This window comes from Stegostoma tigrinum, chromosome 42, assembly GCF_030684315.1.
Source record: "Stegostoma tigrinum isolate sSteTig4 chromosome 42, sSteTig4.hap1, whole genome shotgun sequence".
NCBI classification, from domain to species: domain Eukaryota; kingdom Metazoa; phylum Chordata; class Chondrichthyes; order Orectolobiformes; family Stegostomatidae; genus Stegostoma; species Stegostoma tigrinum.
Window position 1 is genome coordinate 10,083,842 of NC_081395.1, and position 23,752 is coordinate 10,107,593.

At 48.7% G+C, this 23,752-nt stretch overlaps 1 protein-coding gene across 2 annotated transcripts in view; it reads left to right on the plus strand.

Moving 5' to 3' along the window:
* LOC125449256 (neurexin-2-like) overlaps positions 1-23,752 on the plus strand; it is a 1,112,849-nt gene that overhangs the window by 445,836 nt on the left and 643,261 nt on the right. For both annotated transcript variants that reach the window (XM_059641436.1, XM_059641437.1), the window contains 2 exons: positions 14,055-14,436; positions 21,693-21,883. In XM_059641436.1, coding sequence (XP_059497419.1) covers positions 14,055-14,436; positions 21,693-21,883 — 573 coding nt within the window. The remainder of the gene's footprint in view (positions 1-14,054; positions 14,437-21,692; positions 21,884-23,752) is intronic.

Consider the following 23,752-nt stretch of genomic DNA (forward strand, 5'->3'; position numbering starts at 1 on the left):
TCGCAGCAGTGTGTACCATCTACAAGACGCCCTGCAGCAACTCACCGAGGCTCCTTAGACAGCACCTTCCAAACCCACCACCACTTCCATTCAGAAGGACAAGGGGCAGCAGGTACATGGGAATACCACCCCCTGCAAGCTCCCCCCCGAGCCACTCCCCATCCCGACTGGGAAATATGTCGGACGTTCCTTCAGTGTTGCTGGGTCAGAATCCTGGAATTCCCACCCTATTGGGCATCGTGGGTCTCCCAACAGCACACGGACTGCAGCGGTTCAAGAAGGCAGCTCCCCAGCACCTTCTCAAGGGGGCAGTTAGAGACAGGGGGCAGTAAATGCCCACATCCCATGAATTTTCAGGAGAAATTCCTGAGTGACTCTTGCAGCTAAGACAGTAAGGGACTTTGTAGGAAGGGATGAATTGGATTACATTAATTAGCTGCTGATCAGGCTCAAGGGACTATGAGTAGCCTTGAATCATGGCTGACATAGGCAAGAGAAATTTTGTGAGGACGCTCCCTTGGAAGCAAGAGTGAAGAATGAGTGAGGGGCAGAGAGTGGGACCAGACCGCTGATGTGCAATATATATATATCGGAGCGACCTTGGTCCGTCACTGTTCAGTCACCTGGTACAGGTCAGTCCTGAACCCTGTACCCCATCAGACCTCAAGAGCTGGGAGCAGGAGTAGCCCATTCAGTCCATCGAGCCTGCCCTGCCATTTGCTACAATCATGGCTGATCTCATCTCAGACTCAGCCCCACCTTCCTACCCTAGTCCCTATAACCCGTTACTGATTAAAAATCTGTCCGTCTCCTCCTGAAATGTATTCAATGCGTTTCCCGCTCCCCGCCCCCCCACAACCACTGCACACTCTGAGAGGGGGTGGGGAGTGAATTCCACAGATTCACACACCACCCCCTCACTTTGAGAGAAGCCAACCCCCATCATCTCTGTTTTAAATCTATCGCCTCGCCCCTTCCACCTACCATCGTGAAGCGATGCCCTCTCGTTCTAGACTGCCTGCACGAGGAAACATCCTGTTTGTTAAGCCCCCTTTAGCATCGTATAGACCTCTATTAGTTCCCCTCTTGTTCTTCCAAACTCCACAGAGGATCGGCCTAAACTACTCAATCTCTTCGTAAGACAAACTCCCCTCAGTTGAGTGAACCTTCTTTGAAATGCCTCCAGTGTTAACTACATTCCTGTTCTAGTAAGGGGACCGGAAGTCCAGGCAATCAAATGAAAAGGACCTGCCAATGCATTGATAGAATTCTGGAGTGAGCCCCTCTAACAACAAACAAATAGAATTCATGAGATTTTGTTTTTCCGTCTGCTATTCAAATGCTATGCCAGGAGAGGGCACACTTGTCCCATTTCAGTTTCATGGAGAATCTCTTGATACAAGGGAGCGTGAGAGTTGCTGAGGTTAATTTGGGATTTGCTCTGTTTTGAGGCAGTCCGCAACAGCACGTTCACAGAGAATTGAAGGCATGTCATTTCATCTCAGGCAGCCTACCCCGTAATCCTTAGACCCTGGTGACTCCCGGGTCCTGGACTCCCTGGGTCATTGGGTAGTACACCTTTCCTGCATTGACCCAGTTGGAATTTTACAGGTTTCTCTGAGAATCCCCTGAATTCTTCTAAAAACACCAGTGAATGTAGTCCTGACAGACCCAGTCTCTCCTCATAATCAGTCCTGTCATCCCAGGAATCTGTGAGATAGAGGACTGAGCCATGAAACTATTGAATGATAGAACCAGAGCTAGACTGCTACTCCTGCTCCTATTTTCCAGGTTTTTTTTAAAGAGAAATAAGAACCGATGTAGGCTGTTTGGCCTCTCGAAGCTGCCCCTCCATTCAATGGCTGATCTGACACTCCTCACATCCACTTTCCCATGTTTTCCCTATAACCCTCAATTCCCCAACTGGTCAAGAATCTCTCTCTCTCTCAGCTTTAAATATACACAACAACTCAGTTGCCCCCACAGCTTTCTTTGGCACGGATTTCCAACTCTGAGAGAAGAAATTCCTCCTCATTGGTGCCCCTTTACTCTGGCCCTAGATTCTCCCATGAGGTGAGGGGGAAACATATCCTCAGCATTTACCCTGTCAAGCCCCTATGAGGTCACCTCTCATTTTTATAGACTCCAGTGAGTAGAGTCCCAACCTGTTTAACCTTTGCTCATGAGCCAATCCCTCCTTACCGGGGATCATCCAATTCAACATTAATCATGTTGAAAGGTGAAGCTGGCTCAAAGGGGCTGAATGGCCTATATCTGCTCTTTCTTTCTAGGCAGTAACCAATTCCACCAGCCCACCTGTCCCTCCAAATGTGTTTCTCCAATTGTATGCTGATTCTCGACCCCAGTTCAACTGTGAATACTGCTGTAGCCTGCAGCTGTGCAAACAGTGCTGACAATGAGCATCAAGTTCTCAAACCGTGCAACAGTCCTTACAAATCACTGTCTCATCTCCGTCTAGAATTAAGAGAAAGAATGAAAATGGCAGGATCTGGATAGGTTGGGTGAGTGGGCAAATCGATGGCAGATGCAGTATAATTTGGGTAAATGTGAGGTTATTCACTCAGAAGCAAAAATAAGAAACCAGATTACGACCTGAATGGCTGTAAATTGGGAGAGGGGGAGTGTGCAGTGGGACCTGGGTGTCCTTGTGCACCAGTTGCTGAAGGTAAGCATGCAGGTGTAGCAGGTGGTAAGGAAGGCAAATGGTATGTTGGCCTGCATTGCGGGAGGTTTCGAGTACAGGAGCAGGGATGTGTTGTAGCAGTTATACAGGGCGTTGGTGAGATCACACCTGGAATATGGTGTGCAGTTTTGGTCTCCTTTTCTGAGGAAGGATGCTCTTGCTCTCAATGGGGTGCCGCGAAGGTTTACCAGGCTGATTCTGTGGATGGCGGGTCTAACATATGAGGAGGGATTGATTGGGTTGGGATTGTTTTTGCTGGAGTTCAGACAAATAAGGGGGGATCTCTAACAGAACTGGACAGGGCAGATGCAGGCAGTATGTTCCCGATGGTGGGTGTGTCCAGAATCAGGGGCCACAGTAAGAGGATTCAGGATAGATCATTTAGGACGGAGATGAGGAGACATTCTTCATCCAAAGACTGGTGAGCCTGTAGAATCATTACTACAGGAAGTAGTTGATGACAAAGCATTGAATGTAGGGCACTTGGGTGGGGGGGGGGTAATGGGATCAAAGGTTATGCGGAGAAAGCAGTATTAGGCTATTGAGTTGGACGATGGGCCATGATCGTGAAGAATGGCGGAGCAGGCTTGAAGGGCCAAATGGCCTCCTCCTGCTCCTTTCTTCTACATTTCTATAAGACATGATCTTCACAGACAAAAGAGGGCAACCATGCCAAGTTCCTGCTTAGTGAAACCCAGCTATCTGGTAGGTGAGGAAGGGTTAGGCTAGTGGAAGTGTCACTGGGTTAGTAAACTCAGGGGAACTGTGGTTGACACAGGCAGGTTAAACAGTTGGGCAGGAACTTGGCAGGTGGAATATGAGATGGGGAAAGGTGAGATTATGCATTTTGGCAGAAAGAAGAGGAATTGAACATTATTTAAATGGAGAAAGACTGCAGAAAGCTGCAGCACAGGGAATTTTGGGAGTCCTCATTCATAAAAGCTAGTGTCCAATACTATTGAATATCAGGGAAGGCAAATGGAATGTTGGCCTGTAATTCCAAGGGAATGGAATGGAAAAATAGGGAGGCTGTGCTAAAACTGTACCAGACACTAGTCAGATCACAGCTGGAATATTGTGAGCAGTTTTGGGCCCCTTTTCTAAGAAAAGGCAGACTGGCTTTGAACGCAATCCAGAGAATATTCAACTGAGCTGATCCTGGGCATGGAGTGAGTGGGTAAGTGTCCGGCAGGTGGAGTACAATGTTGGTAAATGCAAGGCCATCCATTTTGGTTGGAATAACAACAAAATGGATGATTATTTAAATGATGAAAAACTACGGTGCGTTGCTGCACAGTTGGACCTGGATGTCCTTGTGCATGAAGTGCAAAGAAAAGTTGGTTTGCAGATGCAGCAGGTTATGAAGAAGGCAAATGGAATATTGTCCTTCAATGCGAGAGGGTTGGAGTTTAAAAACAGGGAGGTAACACTGCAGCTGTATAGGGAGCTGGTGAGGCCACATCTGGAACACTGTGTACAGTTTTGGTCTCCTTCCTTGAGAAAGGATGGACTGGCACTGGAAGCGGGTGCAGAGGAAGGTTCACTAGATTAGATCTGGAGTTGAGGAGGTTGGCTTATGAGGAGAAATTAAGTAGACTGGGACTGTGCTCGTTGGAATTTAGAAGAATGTGGTGGGAATCTTATAAAACATATAAAGTTATGAAGGGAATAGATAAGATAGAAGCAGGGGGGTCATTTCTACTGTGGGGGGGGGTGGGTGAAACTAGAACTAGGTGGGCTCAGCCTCAAAATAAGGGGGGAACAGATTTAGGACAGAGTTGAGAATGAACTTCTTAACCCGAAGGGTTATGAATCTGTGGAATTCCCTGCCCAGTGAAGCAGTTAAGGCTGTCTTGTTGAATGTTTTTAAGGCAAGATAGATCAATGTTTGAACAGTAAAGGGATTAAGGGTTTGGGTGAGCGGGTAGGTAAGTGGAGCTGAGTCCGTAAAATGATCAGCCGCAGCCTTATTGAATGGGGGAGCAGGCTGGAGGGGCTGAATGGCCTACTCCTGCTCCTGTCTCTTATGTTCTTGTGGTCTTATGGAGGGACTGTCTGATAGGGAGAGGTTGGGCCTGCACTCCCTTGGAGGTTAGAACAATGAGAGGCAACCCTATCAGAACATTCTTAGAGGGACTTTAACAAGGTAGATGTGGAGAGGTTGTTTCTCCTTGTGGAAGAGTCTAGGACCCAGAGGGCCATCATCTCAGAATGAGGGCTTGCCCATTTGAAGACAGGGAAGAGGAGGAATTTCTTTTCTCAGAGGGGAGTGAATCTGTGGAATCTTTTTTCGCAGGGATCTGGCAAGGCCAGGTCATGCAGTAGATTCAAGGCTGAGATAGATTTTTAATCATGATGGGGAATCGAGGGGGCAAGCATAGGAACGTGGGGTTGAGGATGATCAGATCAGCCGTTGAATGAAGGAACAGGCTCAATGGGCTGAATGGCCTACTTTTGCTCCTATTTCTTATTGCCTGGGGTGGAGGATTTCCCAACCAACAGAAAGCCGAATTTTGGGATAAATGGGCCTGTTTGATTTGATTTGATTTAATTCTGTCACGTATACTGAGGTACAGTGAAAAGTGTTGTAATACATACTTTACAGGCAGATCGTACTATTCATGTGCATCAGGGTAACAGCAGAGTTATAGCTACCAAGAAGGTGCAGCGAGAGAGAGGTCAGCATTAACATTTGAGATGTCTGTTTGAAAAGTCTAATAACGACAGGGAAGAAGTTGTTCTTGAATCTGTCGGCCCGTGTGTTTAGGCTTTTGTACCTTCTTCCCAATAGGAAGAGGTTGGAAGCGATTATAACCGGAGTAGTTTGGGTCTGAGATGATGTTGGCTGCCTTCCCGAGGCAGGGGGAAGTATAGATGGAGTCAATGGATGAGCGGTTGGTTTGTCTGAAGGACTGGGCTGTGTTCACACCTCTCTGTAGCTTCTTATGGCCCTGGACAGAACAGTTGCTGTCCAAGCCATGATGCACCTGGATAGAATGTGTTCTATGATGCATCTATAGCAATTGGTAAGAATCATTGTGGACATGCTGCATTTCCTTAGCCTCCTGAGGAAGAAGAGATGTTGTGCTTCTCATCTCCCTGGTCCTACGCTCACCCCTGGAACATCTGGACAACAAGGATACTTACGTCAGGGACAAAAACAAAGTTGCTGGAAAAGCTCAGCAGGTCTGGCAGCACATATGGAGGAGAAAACAGAGTTAATGTTTCGGGTCCGGTGACCCTTCCTCAGAAGACCATACGCAGTTCTTTTGGTTTTTACTTACGTCAGGGTCCTGCTTATTGGCTATAGCTCCACTTTCAACACCATAATTCCAAACAAACTCGTCTCCAAACTCTGGGACCTTGGTCTCTGTTCCTCTCCCTGTAACTGGATTCTTGACTTCCTGACCCACAGTTCGCAGTCAGTAAGGGCAGGTGACAATATCTCCATGGTAATCCTCAACACCAGTGTCCTGCAAAGCTGCCTTCTCAGGCCCCTACTATACTCCTCAATGTGGGTGGACCAGGACAGATTGTCAATGATTGTCACTCCCAGGAACGTGACACTGTCAACCATCTCCACTGCAGCCCCATTAATGCAGTCAGGGGTGTGCCCCCCCATTCCACTTCCCGAAATCAATGACCAGCTTCTTTGTTTTGCTGAAAGTTAGGGAGAGATTGTTGTCTTTAGGTGATGGCCTAGTGGTATTATCACAAGATTGTTAATCCAGAGACCCAGATAACACTCTGAGGATCCAGATTTGAATCCTGCCATGGCAGATAATGGAATTTGAATTTCATAAAGTATCTGGAATTAAGAGTCTAATGATGACCATTAATCCAATGTCAATTGTCGGGAAAAATCCATCTGGTTCACTAATGCCCTTGAGGGAAGGAAGCTACCATCCTCGCCTGATCTGGCCCACATGTGACTCCAGGCCCCCAGCAAGTGGTTGACTCTGAACTGCCCTCTGGGAAATTAGGGATGGGACATCAAATGCTGCCTGGCCAGCAAAGTCCTCATCCTGCGAATGAATGTTTCAAAAAATTACACCATATTGCTAAGCCCTCAATCTCTTTCCTGTACTCCGTCTCATCGTCGTTTGAGGTGGTGTGATCAGCAAACTTGAAAATGGAGTCAATGCAGAATTTGGCCACACAGTTGTGTGTATATAAGGAGTAAAGTAGGAGGCTGAGAAGGCAGCTTTGCAGGGCACTGGTGTTGAGGATTACCATGGAGATATTGTCGCCTGCCCTTATGACTGCGATCTGTGGGTCAGGAAGTCAAGAATCCAGTTACAGGGAGAGGAACAGAGACCAAGGTCCCAGAGTTTGGAGACGAGTTTGTTTGGAATTATGGTATTGAAAGTGGAGCTATAGCCAATAAGCAGGACCCTGACGTAAGTATCCTTGTTGTCCAGATGTTCCAGGGATGAGCATAGGACCAGGATTATGGTGTGGACTTGTTGTGCTGGTTGGTGAATTGCAAGGGATCAAGGCAACTCGTTAGGCTGGAGTTGTGAGCCATGAATAACCTCTTGAAGAACTTCATAATTATAGAGGTCAGAGGTGCTGGATTTCAGTCATCGAGGCATGCTGCATGATTTTTCATTGGCATTGGGCTGATGCTGGTCTTCTTGACGCAGATGGGGACTTCAGATCATATAAGGACCGGATCATAGTTTCTGGTTGGCAAAATGTAACTGTGTTGGGTGCCACTGGACTCAGTTCTCAGAGCCTGACTATTTACAATCTACATTACAGACTGGGACACGAGAAGAGAAGCTACTGCTGCCCAATTATAGCAGATGGAACTACGATAGATAGGAACAGCAGTTGCAGTAAGGAGATAAGGAATTTGCGAATGGATATATACAGGTTACGTGAATAATTAACAAGTTCGAGAATTGAAATCTATCCTCTGCCAAGGGGCCATGATGATTGTCAGAAAAAAAATACTCTAACTGGTTCGCAAAAGCCCCTTAAGGAGGGAAATCTGCCATCCTTACCCCTATCTGTCTCATATGTGACTCCAGACCCTACAGGGCCATGGACAATGCTTAACGGGCCCCTTGTATGGTTCAAGCAAGCCACTGCATGCAAGAGATGGGTAACAAGTATAGTCACACTCTCACCCGTGGAGTTGCAGGTAGCCAGGACGATGAAGTAGGTGTTTGATATGCTTGGCTTTATTGGTCATTGTGCTGCATATAGGAGTTGGGATGTCGTGTTGTGGTTGTACTGGGCATCGATGAGGCCACATTTGGAATACTGCATTCAATTCTGGTCTCTCCACTACAGGGAAAATACTGTGAAACTTGACAGGGTATGGAAAAGATTTATAAGGTCATTGCCAGGTTTGGAGGGTTTGAGCTACAAGGAGAGGCTGAATAGGCTGGGGCTATTTTCCCTGGAGAGTCAGAGGCTGAGGGGGGGACCTTACAGAGGTTTATAAAACCATGAGGAGCATGGATAGGGTGAATAGACAGGGTCTTTTCCCCAGGGTAGGGGGGAGTCCAGAACTAGAGGAGCATCGGTTTAAGGTGAGAGGGGAAAGATTTAAAAGGGACCTGAGGGGTAACTTTTTCACGCAGAGGATGGTGCGTGTATGGAACGAGCTGCCAGAGGAAGTGGTGGGGGCTGGTACAATGACAACATTTAAAAGGCATCTGGATGGGTACATGAACAGGAAGGGGTTAGAAGGATATGGGCCAAATGCTGGCAAATGGGACTGGATTAATTTAGGATATCTGGTCAGCATGGATGGTTTGGACCAAAAGGTCTGTTTCTGGGCTGTATGACTCTATGATTCTATGTCCAATAACCGATCAATTTGAGTGTGTCAGATCCAAAATGATCCGTGAACATGCCATGTTCCTTGGTGCTTTTTGAGGAGAATGGCTGTGGGTCTTGATGTTGAAGGAGAAAGCCCTCAGCAACATTTGAAGGAAAATTTCCCTCTCATCTATGGCCAAACACTTAGCTCTGAAACAAGGGTCTTACTAAAACTGGAATCATTGGCCATCAGGGGGCAAACTCTCCGCTGGTTGGAGTAATACCTGACACATAGGAAGATGGTCGTAGTTGTTGGATGTCAGTCATCTCAGCTCCAGGGCATCTCTGCAGGAGTTCCTCAGGGTAGTTTCTTACGCCCAACCATCTTCAGCCGCTTCATCAATGACCCTCCATCCATCATAAGGTCAGAAGTGGGGATGTTCACTGATGATCGCACAATGCTCAGCACCATTCGTGACTCCTCAGATACTGAAGCAGTCCATGTTCACATGCGACAAGATCTGGATAATATCCAGGCTTGGGCTGACAAGTGGCAAGTGACATTCACACCACACTACAGCCAGGCATTGACCATCACCAAAAAGAGACAATCCAACCACCAGCCCTTGACATTCCATGGTGTTACCATCACTGACTCCCCCACTATCAAAATCCTGGGGATTACCATTGACCAAAAACTCAACTGGACTCTCCGCATAATTACAGTTGTTACAAGAGCATGCTAGAGGTTAGGAATACTGCAGTGAATAACTCACCTCCTGAATTCCCCCCAAAGCCTGTCCCACCATCGACAAGGCACCAGTCAGGAGTGTGAGGGAATAACCCCCCACTTGCCCCTGGATGGGGACAGCTCCAACAACACTCAAGAAGCTCAACACCATCCAGGACAAAGCAGCCCCCGCTTTGATTGGCACCACATCCACAAACATCCCGCTCCCTCCACCCACCGACGCACAGCCGCAGCAGTGTGCACCATCTACAAGACGTCCTGCAGCAACTCACCGAGGATCCTTAGACAGAACCTTCCAAACCCACCACCACTTCCATCCAGAAGGACAAGGGGCAGCAGGTACATGGGAATACCACCCCCTACAAGTTCCCCTCTGACCCACTCCCCATCCCGACTGGGAAATATATCGGCCGTTCCTTCAGTGTCGCTGGGTCAGAATCCTGCAATTCCGTCCCTCAACAGTTTTGTTGTAGGGTTTGTTTGAGCGACCTACTCAGGGGCGGAGAAGTTTGTTTAAGTGAATCGAGCAGTGTATTACATGCATTTACTGGTGAATGCAGGGAGAGGAGTTCTAGGTAGGCACTCAGGAACACCAAACTCACTCTGATTCATGGGCATGAGTTACAGCTTTTTATAGACTGAAATAAACAACTTGTCTAACAATCATCAGCAATTCATTTCCACCTCCCCACCACACCCAACCCCTCTAGTGTGGTCACTTCCAAGGCACATCATGTACGCTCGTTTTGGTTCGATAATTTAGTCAGCTACCGACTTTGTCAGCTATTCTGCCCTCTCGTCCTGTCTAATCTCGTCAACTTAACAGCCAGATTGGATAGACCTGTGGTCTACATGAAATGTCAACGATTTCGTGTTTATGAAATAGTTGCCAAATCTGCAATCCACTTCTATCCTTTTGACACTCCTCCTCTCCCAAGTCCACAAACTCACTCATCAGACCAAGTACAATTTTCTCCATTTATCCATTATCCATTTAAAGATAATACAAATAAAAGTGATATACTTTTATAGGTTATGTAGCAGAGACACAAGACAGACATAGACAGAGAGAAGGGAGAGTGACAGGAGCTTTTTTAGAAAGAGAGAGGCAGAGGGAGAGATATATTCTTTGAATGCGAGAAAGAGGCAGAAATAGAGAGACTTGCTGTGATATATTTCATGCTCCTTTTTCATCTTTCATTTCTAGCAATATGTATAGTACCTGGCTGACAAGTGTAGTTAACCTTTCAGAGATAAATTAACAGTGACAAACAGAGTGCAGTACATTATTTACAGTAATTATAACCCACACTTCAGAACTAGACAACAAACCGTTCCTCCTGCTTTGCTTCTGAACAAGGTATTTGATTCAGCCATTACTCAGTTGAACCTAGAAGGTGTGCAGTCTCCCTTCAGGGACATAAATGGATCATTTTCAAGTTGGAAAGGTTGTGGTGAGTGACTTTTTGTAGTGCTGGGACCTCCATTATTTACCATCTATATCAACAGCCTGGATGCAGAGACTGAAGGTGTGACTCCTGTTATGAACCAGACCAGACTCCCTCAAAATATTTTAAGAAGGTAGCCTAGACCGTAGCTTTTTCCTTTCCTATTTTAAAGGCAAGTGTGAAGTGCTGTGTTCCAGATGCAATGTGACGAGTCAAATGATTCAAAGCTAAGCAGAATGGGTAGTACAGTGTGTTAGTGCTACTGCTTCACAGTTCCAAGGATCTGGGTTTGATCCCAGCCTTGGGTGGCTGTCTGTGTGGAGTTTGTATGTTCTCCCTGTATCTGCATGGGTTTCCTCCCACAGTCCACAAATGTGCAGGTTAGGGTGGATTGGCTGTGCTAAATTGTCCCATAGTGTCCAGGGATATGCGGGTTAGGGTGGATTGGCCGTGCTAAATTGTCCCATAGTGCCCAGGGATGTGCGGGTTAGGGTGGATTGGCCGTGCTAAATTGTCCCATAATGCCCAGGGATGTGCAGGTTAGGGTGGATTGGCCGTGCTAAATTGTCCCATAGTGCCCAGGGATGTGCAGGTTAGGGTGGGTTGGCCGTGCTAAATTGTCCCATAGTGCCCAGGGGTGTGCAGGTTAGGGTGGGTTGGCCGTGCCAAATTGTCCCATAGTGCCCAGGGATGTGCAGGTTAGGGTGGATTGGCCGTGCTAAATTGTCCCATAGTGCCCAGGGGTGTGCAGGTTAGGGTGGATTGGCTGTGCTAAACTGCCGCATGGTGTGCAGGCTATGTAGGTTAGCTATGGGAAATGCAGGATCACAGGGATGGGGTAGGTCAGGGTGGGATGCTCTCAGAGGGTCAGTGTAACTCAATGGGCCAAATGGCCTGCATCCACCCTGCAAGGATTTGATGAAGACAGTTGTTAAAATGCAAGCAATGAAGCTGGAATTTAGAATAACTTTGCTCTACTAGAAAAATTAACAGACTGATAGGTACAGTAACTATTAGTAATAAATTGTTCCAATACAGTTACGTTTCACAAACACAAAGCTCTTGGAAATTCAGAAAAATGGATTTGTTTGACAGCAGCAGAGCGAACCCCCAGCTTTTGGCTATAATTGAGAGAGGGAAAAGAAAGCGCTTCTACCTTTTCATTCCCACAACAGTGAACCGCTGCAGTCCGTGTGCTGTGGGGAGAGCCACGATGCCCCTTAGGGAGGGAATTCCAGGATTGTGACCCAGCGACACTGAAGGGACGGCCAATATATTTCCCAGTCGGGATAGGGAGTGGCTCGGAGGGGAACGTGCAGGGAGTGGCGTTCCCATGTACCTGCTGCCCCTTGTCCTTCTGGATGGAAGTGGTGGTGGGTTTGGAAGGTGCTGTCTAAGGAGCCTCGGTGAGTTGCTGCAGGGCGTCTTGTAGATGGTACACACTGCTGCGACTGAGCGTCGGTGGGTGGAGGGAGTGGGATGTTTGTGGGTGTGGGGCCAATCCAGTGAGGGCTGCTTTGTCCTGGATGGTGTCGAGCTTCCTGAGCACAATGGACATTGGGGAGAAAAATATCTTTTTGCTGGCTAAAGTTTGGAATATACTATTCTAAGAAGGTGGTGCGGACAGATAAAAGAATATAGACAATCAAAGATGAACTGGATAAATTATTGTGAGAGAAGGAATTGGCCATGGAGTTGGGGACGACAATTAGATTGCTCTTTGCATGAGCCAGCATAATCGAGATGGGGGGAATGGCCATTGTACATTGTACTTTGGTTCTTAAACAATCTGTGATGGGTTAGTCTTAAGGAGGTGTTCGTAAGGCCATTCAGTGGCTAATATCAGAGTTTTCACTATCCCCTTTACCAGTTCTAGCCAGAGCTACCTTGAGAACACAAGGTAGGAAGGTAACAATGACAACGTTCCATTTCCAATCCAGGCTGTAGTGACGCTGTTTCAATTCCCACTTGGGCAGCATGTAGAATTTAAATGCAATTAAATAATTTCTTATAAAACACTGGAGTAAAGCTAGAGCCAGTGAGGAGTAGATGACTGAGCTGCCCCCTTGCCGTGGATTTCGTTTCCAGCAAAGCTTTTGCATCTGATTTATGTTAGCCCCCACTCCCTAAGATCGAAACCCGTGCTGTGCGGTATTGAAAGATATGACAGGCCGTTAGTGCATTCATAGAATATACACATGCTGTAGAAAACCAAAGGTATAACAGCAGAAACTGGCCATTCAGCTCATCGAGTCTGCTCTGCCATTAAATGTGGCTGTTACTCTGATCAACCTCGACTCCACTTATGGGTCTTTTCACTGTAACTCTTGATTCACCGTTAGCTGGAGCAGCGTTAACGGCATTAACTCATCGTGATGAGTTTGGAGTTACGTGTAGATAGGAAAGCAATTTCCTTCCCTAAAAAAGGCACCAGTAAATCATCTATCAGTAATGTTTTTATAGTCGCCATTAGACTGTTTCTTCCAGGTTTGTTTTCCCCTGAATTGGTCACAGTGGGATTCAGATCCAGTCCCCAGAACATTTCCTGGAGGGGATAAGCGGGAAGCGGGCGGTGGGGGTGGGTGCAGACTTTGGGTTAATTGTCTAGCAAAGTGAGAGAAACGCAGATAACGCTTCAACATTGGCATGGCTCTTCGTCAAAACTTGAGAAAAGTTGAGAAATGTTCTGAAAAAAGAGTCATCGTAGTCTTGAAAAATTAATTCGATTTCCGTCTCTCTCTCTCTCTCTCTCTCTCTCTCTCTCTCTCTCTCTCCCTCCCTCTCTCTCTCTGTCTCTATGTCTCTGTGTATCTCTTTGTCTCTTTCTCTCTCTACCCCTATCTCTGTCACTTTCTGTACCTCTCCTCTCTTTTCCTCTCTCTTTCTCTCTCTCTCTCTCTTTATATACCCCACCTCTCTCGCTTTCCCTCCCATCCCCCTCCCCACTCCCTCCCTCCCTCTCTTGGTCTCACCTCCTTCTCTCCACCCCCCCCCAAGCCCACTCTCTCTCTCTCTCTCTCCCTCCCCTTCCCTCTCTTTCTCTTCCTCCTCTCTCTCTTACACCCCTCCCTCCAACGCTCTGTCACCCTCCTCCTTCTACCCCTGCTTTGACTCCCCTCTTCCTACATCACTCTTGCTCCCCCCCAACTCTCCCCACTCCCTCCCTCTCTCGGTCTCCCCTCCCTTTCTCTCCCCTGCCTCTTTCTCAACCCCACTGTTTCTTTCTCCCTCCCTCTGCTTGCCCTCTCTCTCTCTCTCCCCCCCTGTGTCCGCCCCTCTCTCTCCCTCGCTGTCTGTCTCTGTCTCTGCAGAATGGGTGGTAGGTGGGTTGTCAGTTTGCATTCGGAGTCAAAGACTTTGTTTTCACCGTCTCCAGGGCAGATGGCCGGTGACCATACGCGGCTGGAGTTCCACAACATTGAGACGGGAATCATGACAGAGAAGCGGTTTATCGCTGTGGTACCCTCCAACTTCATCGGGCACTTGCAGAGCCTGTGTTTCAATGGGATGGATTACCTGGACCTCTGCAAGAATGGCGACATCAGCTACTGTGAGCTCAACGCCTTCTTCGGCATGCGGGACATCATCGCTGATCCAGTCACATTCAAAACCAAGTCCAGCTACCTTGCTCTGGCCACCCTCCAGGCCTACACCTCCATGCACCTCTTCCTGCAGTTCAAGACCACCACCATTGATGGCCTCATCCTCTACAACAGCGGGGATGGTAACGACTTCATTGTCCTGGAGCTCGTCAAAGGGTGCGTCTCCATCCCACGTGACTCCCTCTCTCTGCCTCCCTCGAAAGTCACCACACACAAACACCTCACAACTCCATGGAGCTATGCCAAAATCCCCCTGCCGTGGCCCCAAGTGACTCCCTTACTCCTGGCTTCTGTGAATCCTACCACCCCTCCATGCACCGCTCCCCACCTCCCCCCACCCACCCAAGGTTATGCTACAGCCTCCTTGTTTAATAAGACCAGAAGACATAGGGGCAGAAATTAGGCCGTTCAGCCCATTGAGTCCGCTCCACCATTCAGTCATAGCTGATAAGTTCCTCAACCCCATTCTCCTGCGTCCTCCCTGTAACCCTTGATCCCCTTGAAAATCAAAAACTATCTCAGTCTTAAATGTACTCACTGACCGGCTCCTACAGCCTTCTGCGGCAGTGAATCCCATAGACTCACCGCTCTCTGGCTGAAGATGTTTCTCCTTATCTCAGTTCTAAAAGGTCTTCCCTTTACTCTAAGGCTGTGCCCTCAGGTCCTAGTCTCTCCTACCAATAGAAACATCTTCCCAACATCCGCTCTGTCCAGACCATTCAGTATTCTGTAAGTTTCAATTAGATCCCCCCTCATTTTTCTAAACTCCATCGAGTATGGATCCAGAGCCCTCAAACATTCCTCATATGTTAAGCTTTTCATTCCTGGGACCATTCTCATGAACCTCCTCTGAACCTGCTGTGGGGCCAGTACATCCTTCCTGAGATATGGGGCCCAAAACTGCACACAATACTCCAAATGTGGCCTGACCAGAGCCTTATAGAGCCTCAGGAGCATATCCCTGCTTTTTTATTCAAATCCTGTCAAAATAAATGCCAAAGTTACATTTGCACAGACTCAACCTGTAAGTTTACCTTGAGAGAGTCCTGGACGCAAACCCCCAAGTCTCTATGCATTTCAGATTTCTGAATTTTCTCCCATTTAGAAAATATTCCATACTTCTATTCTTTTTCCCAAAGTGCATGACGTCACACTTTTCCATGTTGTACTTCATCTGCCACTTCTCTGCCCCCTCTCCTAACCTGTCCAAATCCTTCTGCAGCCTCCCCTCATCCTCAATATTACCTGTGCCTCCACCTATCTTTGTATCATCTGCAAATTGGGGGTGCTGCGTGACTCCTTATCAACACCCTTCCATCTGAGAATCCCCACTCCCAGGCTGCGCCAAGACCTCTCTGCTTGGGCCCCAAGTGACTCCTTACCAAATTTCCAATGCTGGTCCCCCCTCCCACCCCCACCCAGGCCCACTGCGAATCCCTACCTCACCCAGGTTCAGGTCGAATTCTCCCCACATCTCCAACAGGCAAATGCTTCTCGAAAGAGGGAGGGAGAGAGAGACAGAGAGGGAGGGAGAGAGATAGAGAGAGGGAGATAGAAGGGGAGAGAGAGGGGGAGAGAGAGAGCGAGACAGAGAGAGAGAGAGGGTGAGAGAATGGGAGATAGAGGGAAAGAGAGAGAGAGACAAACAGAGAGAGAATAAGACAGTGAGAGATAGAGAGAGGAAGATAGAGAGAGAGAGAGAGGGAGATAGAGGAGGAGAGAGAGGGGGAGAGCAGAGAGCCATACAGACAGAGAGAGGGAGAGAGAGAGATAGAAAGAGAGGGTGAGAGAGAGGGAGAGGGAGAGAGAGAGAGTTAAAGGGAGAGAGAGACAGACGCAGAGAGAGAGATAGAGAGGGAGAGAGAGATAGAGAGAGCGAGGCAGAGGGATAGAGAGAGATAGAGGGGGGAGAGAGATAGAGAGAGAGGGAGAGAGAGATATATAGATAGATAGAGAGAGGGATATATATATATATGTATATTTAGAGAAATAGAGAGAGGGGAGAGATAGAGAGAGAGGGGGAGAGAGAGAGAGGGGGGGAGAGAGAGAGATAGATAGAGAGAGGGGGGTACAGATAGAGGGAGGGAAAGACAGAGAGATAGAGATAGGGAGAGAAAGAGACAGAGAGAGGGAGAGAGAGAGAGATAGATAGAGAGAGGGGGAGATAGACAGGAAGGGAGAGAGAGGGGGGTAGAGATAGAGAGAGGGAGAGAGAGAGGGAGAGACAGCGAGAGTTAGGGAGGCAGAGAGAGGGAGTGATACAGAGAGTGAGAGAGATAGAGAGGGGGAGAGAAAGAGAGAGAAGGGGAGAGAGAGAGAGACAGACAGTGAGAGAGAGACAGAGAGAAGGAGAGATAGAGAGAGACAGAGAGAGAGAGAGAGGGTGAGAGAATGGGAGATGGGGGGGAGAGAGAAAGAGAGAGAGAGAGAGAGAAAGAGGGATTTATATATGTATATAGAGAGGGAGAGAGATAGAGAGAGGGAGAGAGAGAGAATGATAGAGAAGGGCGAGATAGAGAGAGAGATAGAGGAAGAGAGAGGGACAGACAGAGATTGAGAGAGAGAGATAGACAGAGAGAGAGAAAGACAGAGATAGAGAAAGAGAGAGAGAGATAGAGGGGGAGAGAGAGACATACAGAGAGCGAGAGGGAGAGAGAGAGACATAGATAGAGAGAGGGAGAGAAAGAGGGAGAGAGAAACAGACAGAGAGAAAGAGAGAGATAGAGGGAGTGAGAGAGACAGACACAGAGAGAGAGATAGAGGGGGGGAGAGAGGGAGAGAGATAGAGAGAGAGAGAGATAGAGAGAGGGAGAGAGAGAGATATATATAGAGAGAGAGATATAAAGAGAGAAGGATTGAAAGAGAGAGGCAGAGAGAGAGGGACAGACAGAGACAGATAGGGAGGCAGAGAGAGGGTGTGATAGAGAGAGTGAGAGTGATAGAGAGGGGGAGAGAAAGAGAGGGAGAGGGGGAGAGAGAGAGACAGTGAGAGAGACAGTGAGAGATAGAGAGAGAAAGAGTGCGAGAATGGGAGATAGAGGGGGAGAGAGAGAGAGAGCTAGATAGGGAGAGAGAGGGAAATAGAGAGATAGAGGGAAAGCGAGAGACAGATAGAGAGAGAAAGACAGAGAGATAGAGAGAGGGAGGTAGAGAGAGAGAGGGAGATAGAGAGGGGCAGAGAGAGAGAGGCAGGCAGACAGAGAAACAGAGAGAGGGAGAGAGAGAGAGATAGAAAGTGAGGGTGAGAGAGAGGGAGAGGGGGAGAGAGAGAGAGAGAGATAGCGGGAGAGAGAGACAGACAGAGAGAGATAGACAGAGAGAGAGAGGGAGAGAGAGGGAGAGAGATATAGAGACAGATGGAGAGAGAGAGTGGGAGTGAGAAAGGGGGGGGGTGGAGAGAGAGAGATAGAGTGAGAGGGAGGCAGAGGGATAGAGAGGGGAGAGAGGGAGAGAGATAGAGAGAGACAGAGAGAGGGAGAGAGATATATATAGAGAGAGATAGAGAGAGGGATATATATATGTATATATAGAGAGAGATAGAGAGGGGGGAGAGAGATAGAGAGAGAGGGCGAGATAGAGAGAGAGATAGAGGGAGAGAGACAGATAGAGAGAGAGAGATAGAGAGAGGGAGATAGAGGGAGAGAGAGATATAGAGACAGAAGGAGAGAGAGTGGGAGTGAGAAAGAGAGGGGGAGAGAGAGGGAGGGAGAGCAGGGGAGAGAGGGAGAGAGACAGAGAGAGAAAGATAGACAGAGAGAGAGATAAAGAGATAGAGAGAGAGAGGGAGGGAGAGAGAGGTGTAGAGATAGAGAGAGGGAGTGAGAGAGAGATAGAGATAGGGAGAGAGAGGGAGAGACAGAGAGAGGGAGGGAGAGACAGATGCAGAGAGAGATAGAGAGGGAGGGAGGGAGAGAGGGAGAGATAGAGAGAGAGGGACGCTGAGGGATAGAGAGATATAGAAGAGGGAGAGAGATAGAAGGAGAGAGATAGAGAGAGGGATATATATATAGAGAGAGAGAGGCAGAGAGAGAGAGAGATAGCGGGAGAGAGAGCGATAGAGAGAGATAGAACGAGATAGAGAGGGAGAGAGATAGAGAGAGATGGAGAGGGGGAGAGAGAGAGATAGAGAGGGAGAGAGAGAGATAGAGGGAGAGAGAGGTATAAATACAGAAGGAGAGAGAGATCGAGAGAGAGAGTTGGGGGGAGAGTGAGAGAGATAGAGGGAGAGAAGGGGATAAAAGATAGAAAGGGGGAGTGGGAGGGGTGTGAGAGAGAGGGAGAGAGACAAAGAGAGAGAGAGAGAGATAGAGAGGGAGGGAGAGAGAGAGCGGGGTAGAGATAGAGAGAGGGAGTGAGAGAGAGTTAGAGATAGGGAGAGAGAGACAGAGCGAGAGAGAGATATAGAGGGGGGGTGTGGAGAGAGAGTGAGTTAGAGGGAGAGAGGGAGAGAGAGAGACAGAGCGAGAGAGAGATATAGAGGGGGGGTGTGGAGAGAGAGTGAGTTAGAGGGAGAGAGAGAGACAGAGAGAGCTAGTGGGAGAGAGAGAGAGATATAGAGAGGGAGGGAGAGAGAGAGAGTGGGGGGGTAGAGATAGAGAGAGGGAGAGAGAGAGATAAAGAGAGAGGGAGAGGGAGATAAAGGGACAGAGAGAGAGAGACAGACAGAGAGATAAGAGGCAGAGTGAGGGAGTGATAGAGAGAGTGAGGGAGACATAGAGAGGGGGAGAGAAAGACAGAGTGAGGGAGAGGGGGGGAGAGAGAGAGACAGAGAGAGGGTGAGGAAGAGAGATAGAGAGAGAGTGAGAGGGAGAGAGAGGCAGACAGAGAGAAAGAGAGAGAGAGGAGGAGAGAGAGTGAGGGGGAGAGAGAGAGACAGAGAGAGGAAGAGGGAGAGAGAGAGGGGGGGTGTGAGGGAGAGGGAGAGATAAAGGGAGAGAGAGACAGACGCAGAGAGAAATAGGGTGTAGAGGGATAGAGAGAGATAGAGGGAGAGAGATAGAGAGAGAGGGGGAGAGAGGGAGATATATATATATATATATAGAGAGAGAGACAAAGAGAGAGCGATTGAGAGAGAGGGAGATAGAGGGAGAGAGAGAGATAGAGAGGGAGAGACAGTGAGGGATAGAGAGGGAGACAGAGATAGAGGGAGACAGAGATATAGAGAGAGGAGAGAGAGAGGGAGAGAGAGAGAGAGAGAGAGAGCAAATCAAGGGGCAATTCTTGGAGGAAAGTGAGGCCACTGAAATGGAAACAGTGCGCACCCCAAAGGGGAGCGGAGATTTTGGGAGACTGCTGGGCATTGGGGCAGTGGAGCAATGGAGATAGCCAGAAGGTTGGAGAGCGGGACTGCCTCCCACTGGCCTCGGTATGTAGTACAGAGGAGTACACACACCAACACGATGGAAGGCTGGGGTTGGGTGGAGGGGAAGGCAGCAACATTCACCTCCTTATTGCAAGGAGGGCAAAGCTAGTAAATACCCCAAGATAGGTTTTCAATCCTGTAACTTCTGTAACCTACCCCAGCCCCTGCACCCCCTCCCTATCACCATCATCTCCCCCAGTCTCTACCCCCTCTCTGTCACCATCACCTCCCCCAATCTCTACATTGCCTGCATATTCACCATCACCTCCTCCAGCCTCTAAACCCCTCCCTATCACCATCAACTCCCTCAGCCGCTACGCCCCCTTCCTATCACCGTCATCTCTCCCCAGCCCTACACCCCCTCCCTATCACCACCACCTCCTCCAGCCCCTAAACCCTCTACTTATCTCTGTAACCTCCTCCAGCCCCTACACCCCCTCCCTACCTCTGTAACCCCCTCCAGCTCCTACACCCCCTCCCTATCTCTGTAACCTCCTCCATCCCCTACACCCCCTCCCTATCTCTGTAACCCCTTCCAGCCCTTACACCCCCTCCCTATCTCTGTAATCCCCTCCAGCCCCTACACCCCCTCCCTATCTCTGTAACCCCCTCCAGCCCCTACACCCCATCCCTATCTGTCTAACCCCCTCCAGCCCCTACACCCCCTCCCTAACTCTGTAACCTCCTCCAGTCCCTACACCCCCTCCCAATCTCTCTAACCTCCTCCAGCCCGCAAGACCCTCTGAGACCTCTGTGCGGTTGCCAGATTTTTGTGACATGACCTTTGCCTTCAGCCCCCAGCTTCTCCTTTGCGGAGGTGCTCTAATGGAATTGCTGCAGTTCGACAGAGGCCACCTTGCAGTCATACTGAGTCCTGAGTTTGAATCCTAGCCAGCTGGCTGATGGAGTTGAAATCGAGATGATCACATCTGCAGGTGGAACCTCGTCTCAGTGACATTTTGTAAACACCTCCTGTTTCACCAATACCCCTTTATGTGAGCTGGAAATCTGCCTTCTTTCCCCAATCTGGGCCTACGTGTGACTCCAGACACCCACAAGGTTGACTCTGAACTGCCTTCTGATATCTCTGAACTAGAATCTGAGGAGCAATAGTGAACAGTCAGTGAGTGTTTGGTCTTGGCCATTAACAAAATAGGGAAGACCCCACCTTTGTCAGATTTCTTCTGCTTTCCTGCCCTGATTGGCCCTCACTGTCAACCTATTGCCTGATCACCTGTTAACTAGAGGATAGGAGGAGGCCATTCAGCCCCTTGAGCTTGCTCCACCCTTCAATAGGATCATGGCTGACCATCCAGCTCAGTTCCTTGTTCCTACTTTCTCCCATTGATCCCTTTAGCCTGAAGAAATATATCCAACTTCTTCCTGAAAACATTAAACATTTTGACCCTCAACTACTTTCTGTGGCGGAGAATCCCACAGGTTCCCCACTCTCTGGGTGAAGACATTTCTCCTCATCTCAGTCCAAAAAGGCCTGCCCAATAATCTTTAGGCTGTGACCCCCTGGTTCTGGACTCCCCGGGTCATTGTGAATATCCTTTCTGCGTTGACCCTGTCTAGTCCTGTCAGAGTTTTAGAGGTTTCTCTGAGATTCCACTCCTCGTTCTTCTAAAATCCCCAGTGAATATAGTCCTAATCGAACCAGTCTTCCTCGATACGCCAGCCCTGCCATCCCAGGAATCAGTCTGGGAAACCTTAGCTGCACTCCCTCCATTGCTAGAACATCCTTCCTCAGATGAGGAGGCCCCAGACTGCACACAGTGCTCCAGGGGGTGGTCTCACCAAGGCCCCTGTGCAATTGCAGTAAGACATTCCTGCTCCTGCATTCTTATCCTCTCGCCATGAAGGCAAACGTACCATTTCCCTCCTTCACCTCCCGCTGCCCCTGCGATGCTTACTCTCAGCGGCTGGATGCCTGTGCCGCTTTGGAAATGGCAGATTGTTGTTACTGCAGGCTGAGGGAAGATGCCTCGGTGCGTGGGGGGAAGGTGTGCTATTTCTGCCAGTCCTGAAGCAGTCAATGTCTCTGCAGGTACTTGCACTATGTGTTCGACCTGGGCAATGGGCCGTCACTGATGAAGGGCAACTCGGAGAAGCCTCTCAACGATAACCAGTGGCACAATGTGATGGTGTCCAGGGACCCCAACAATGTCCACTCCCTCAAGATTGACTCCAGAACGGTCACCCAGCATTCGAACGGTGCTCGGAACCTAGATCTCAAAGGTACTCTCGGTGGGGGGTGGGAAAGGGTGAGGGTGAGTGGCCTCAGAAGCTGTCAGAGAGCGCACGGTTTGACTGGAGACCTTTTGGCCTCTCTTTCTCTGTGCCAAGTGAACAGGCGACCCTGTCATTGTGTGCCCAATTCTATCACCCCTCCGTTGACATTCCTCATTGGGTAGAGGCCAGTGAAGTTTATCGAGTCCCATAGCTGTATTGGCAGTGGAGGCAGTCCTGAAAAATCAGACTTATCCCCTTCCAAACAATGAGAGTTCGAATCCCGCAGGCAATTCCTGGTGTTGAAGCTCTGTTTGGAATACTTGTCACAAGGTAGCATCTCACTGCCTGACTGTCAATTCCTCTCCTGATTTCTTTTCTCTGAATGTTTGGTCTCCTTCCCAAGCCTGAGGGGCCTCTGAGAGTCAATGTCGGTTTCTCGTTCCTGAGACGTCCCATTCACTCCACCTTCCTCAGTCTTGTCCGCGGAGACGCACTGACTTCACACGCCTCCCTGTTGCTTTTAGGCAGCGATAGAACCCCTCCCCGCCACCCCTTGCTGTGTCTCTGCAGTCACGCTGTCACACTGTTATCGAAAGTAAATTTGAGTGAACTCGTCAAAATCTCTTAGGAAATGTCCAAAGAAACTTCCGGTCCTTCTTAAGTGTTATTGGAGCTGCTCCCATCCAGAACACATAGGGAATATTCTGTCTCGGTCCTGACTTGTGCCTTGCAGATGATGGACAGGCTTTGCAGTGGGTCAGGAGGGGAGTGACTTGCTGCAGGATTCCCAGCCTCTGACCTGCTCTTGTAGCCGCTGTGTTTATGTGGTGAATCCAACTGAGTTTCTGGTCAATGGTAACCCCCAGGATGTTGACAGTGCGGGATTCAGTGATGGGAACACCGTTGAATGTCAATGGCGAGATGGTTAGATTCACTCATGGTAGCACCATTGAATGACAAGGGGGTGACAGTTAGATTCAGTGATGGTAATGCCATTGAGTGTCAAGGGGACGATGGTTAGATTGTATCTTAAGAGAGGCAGTCGTCGTGTGGCTTGAACCCGTGTTAGAAAGGGGACATGGGCTGCACAGAGATTGCTGAGCCCAAGGATGTTGTCCTTTCTTGGAGGTAGAGGCAGGCTGTAATATAGCAGGGAGCCAGCAGAGGGAAGTATTTACCTTCAGATGGAACCCTCAGCCATCAGAGGAGAAAACTGATATAAATTAATCCGAGATAACAAGGTGTAGAGCTGGATGAACACAGCAGGCCAAGCAGCATCAGAGGAGCAGGAAAGCTGATGTTTCGGGCCTAGACCCTTCTTCAGAAATCGGTTTTCTGAAGAAGGGTCTAGGACCCAAAACATCAGCTTTCCTGCTCCTCTGATGCTGCTTGTCCTGCTGTGTTCATCCAGCTCTACACTGTGCTATCTCAGATTCTCCAGCATCTGCAGTTCCTGCTTTCTCTGAAATTAATTAATCCAATCAGGTTTCTTGTTTCTGCTCACATAGCCGGTGCTTCAGTTGATGTTGGTATTATGTCCGTTGGTTTCAGGGATTAAGGACGCTGTTGGTCGGAGCATAGTTCTACAAATGTGAAACATGCCACTCAAACACACCCAGGACAGGGACAGTGTGGGGTTAGATACAGAGTAAAACTCCCTCTACCCTGTCCCTCATCAAACACTCCCAGGGACAGGGACAGCAGACGGTTACATACGGAGTAATGTTGTGAATGTGTGATTTGTGAGCTGTTTCATGTTGCTGTGAACACATGTTGGTTCGATGTTAGCCTCAGAGTCCAACAGCTTGGCCATCACCTTCCCTTGTGATTTTAGGGAGACAGAACCAGCTAAATTAGCTCAGCAATTAACCCTGT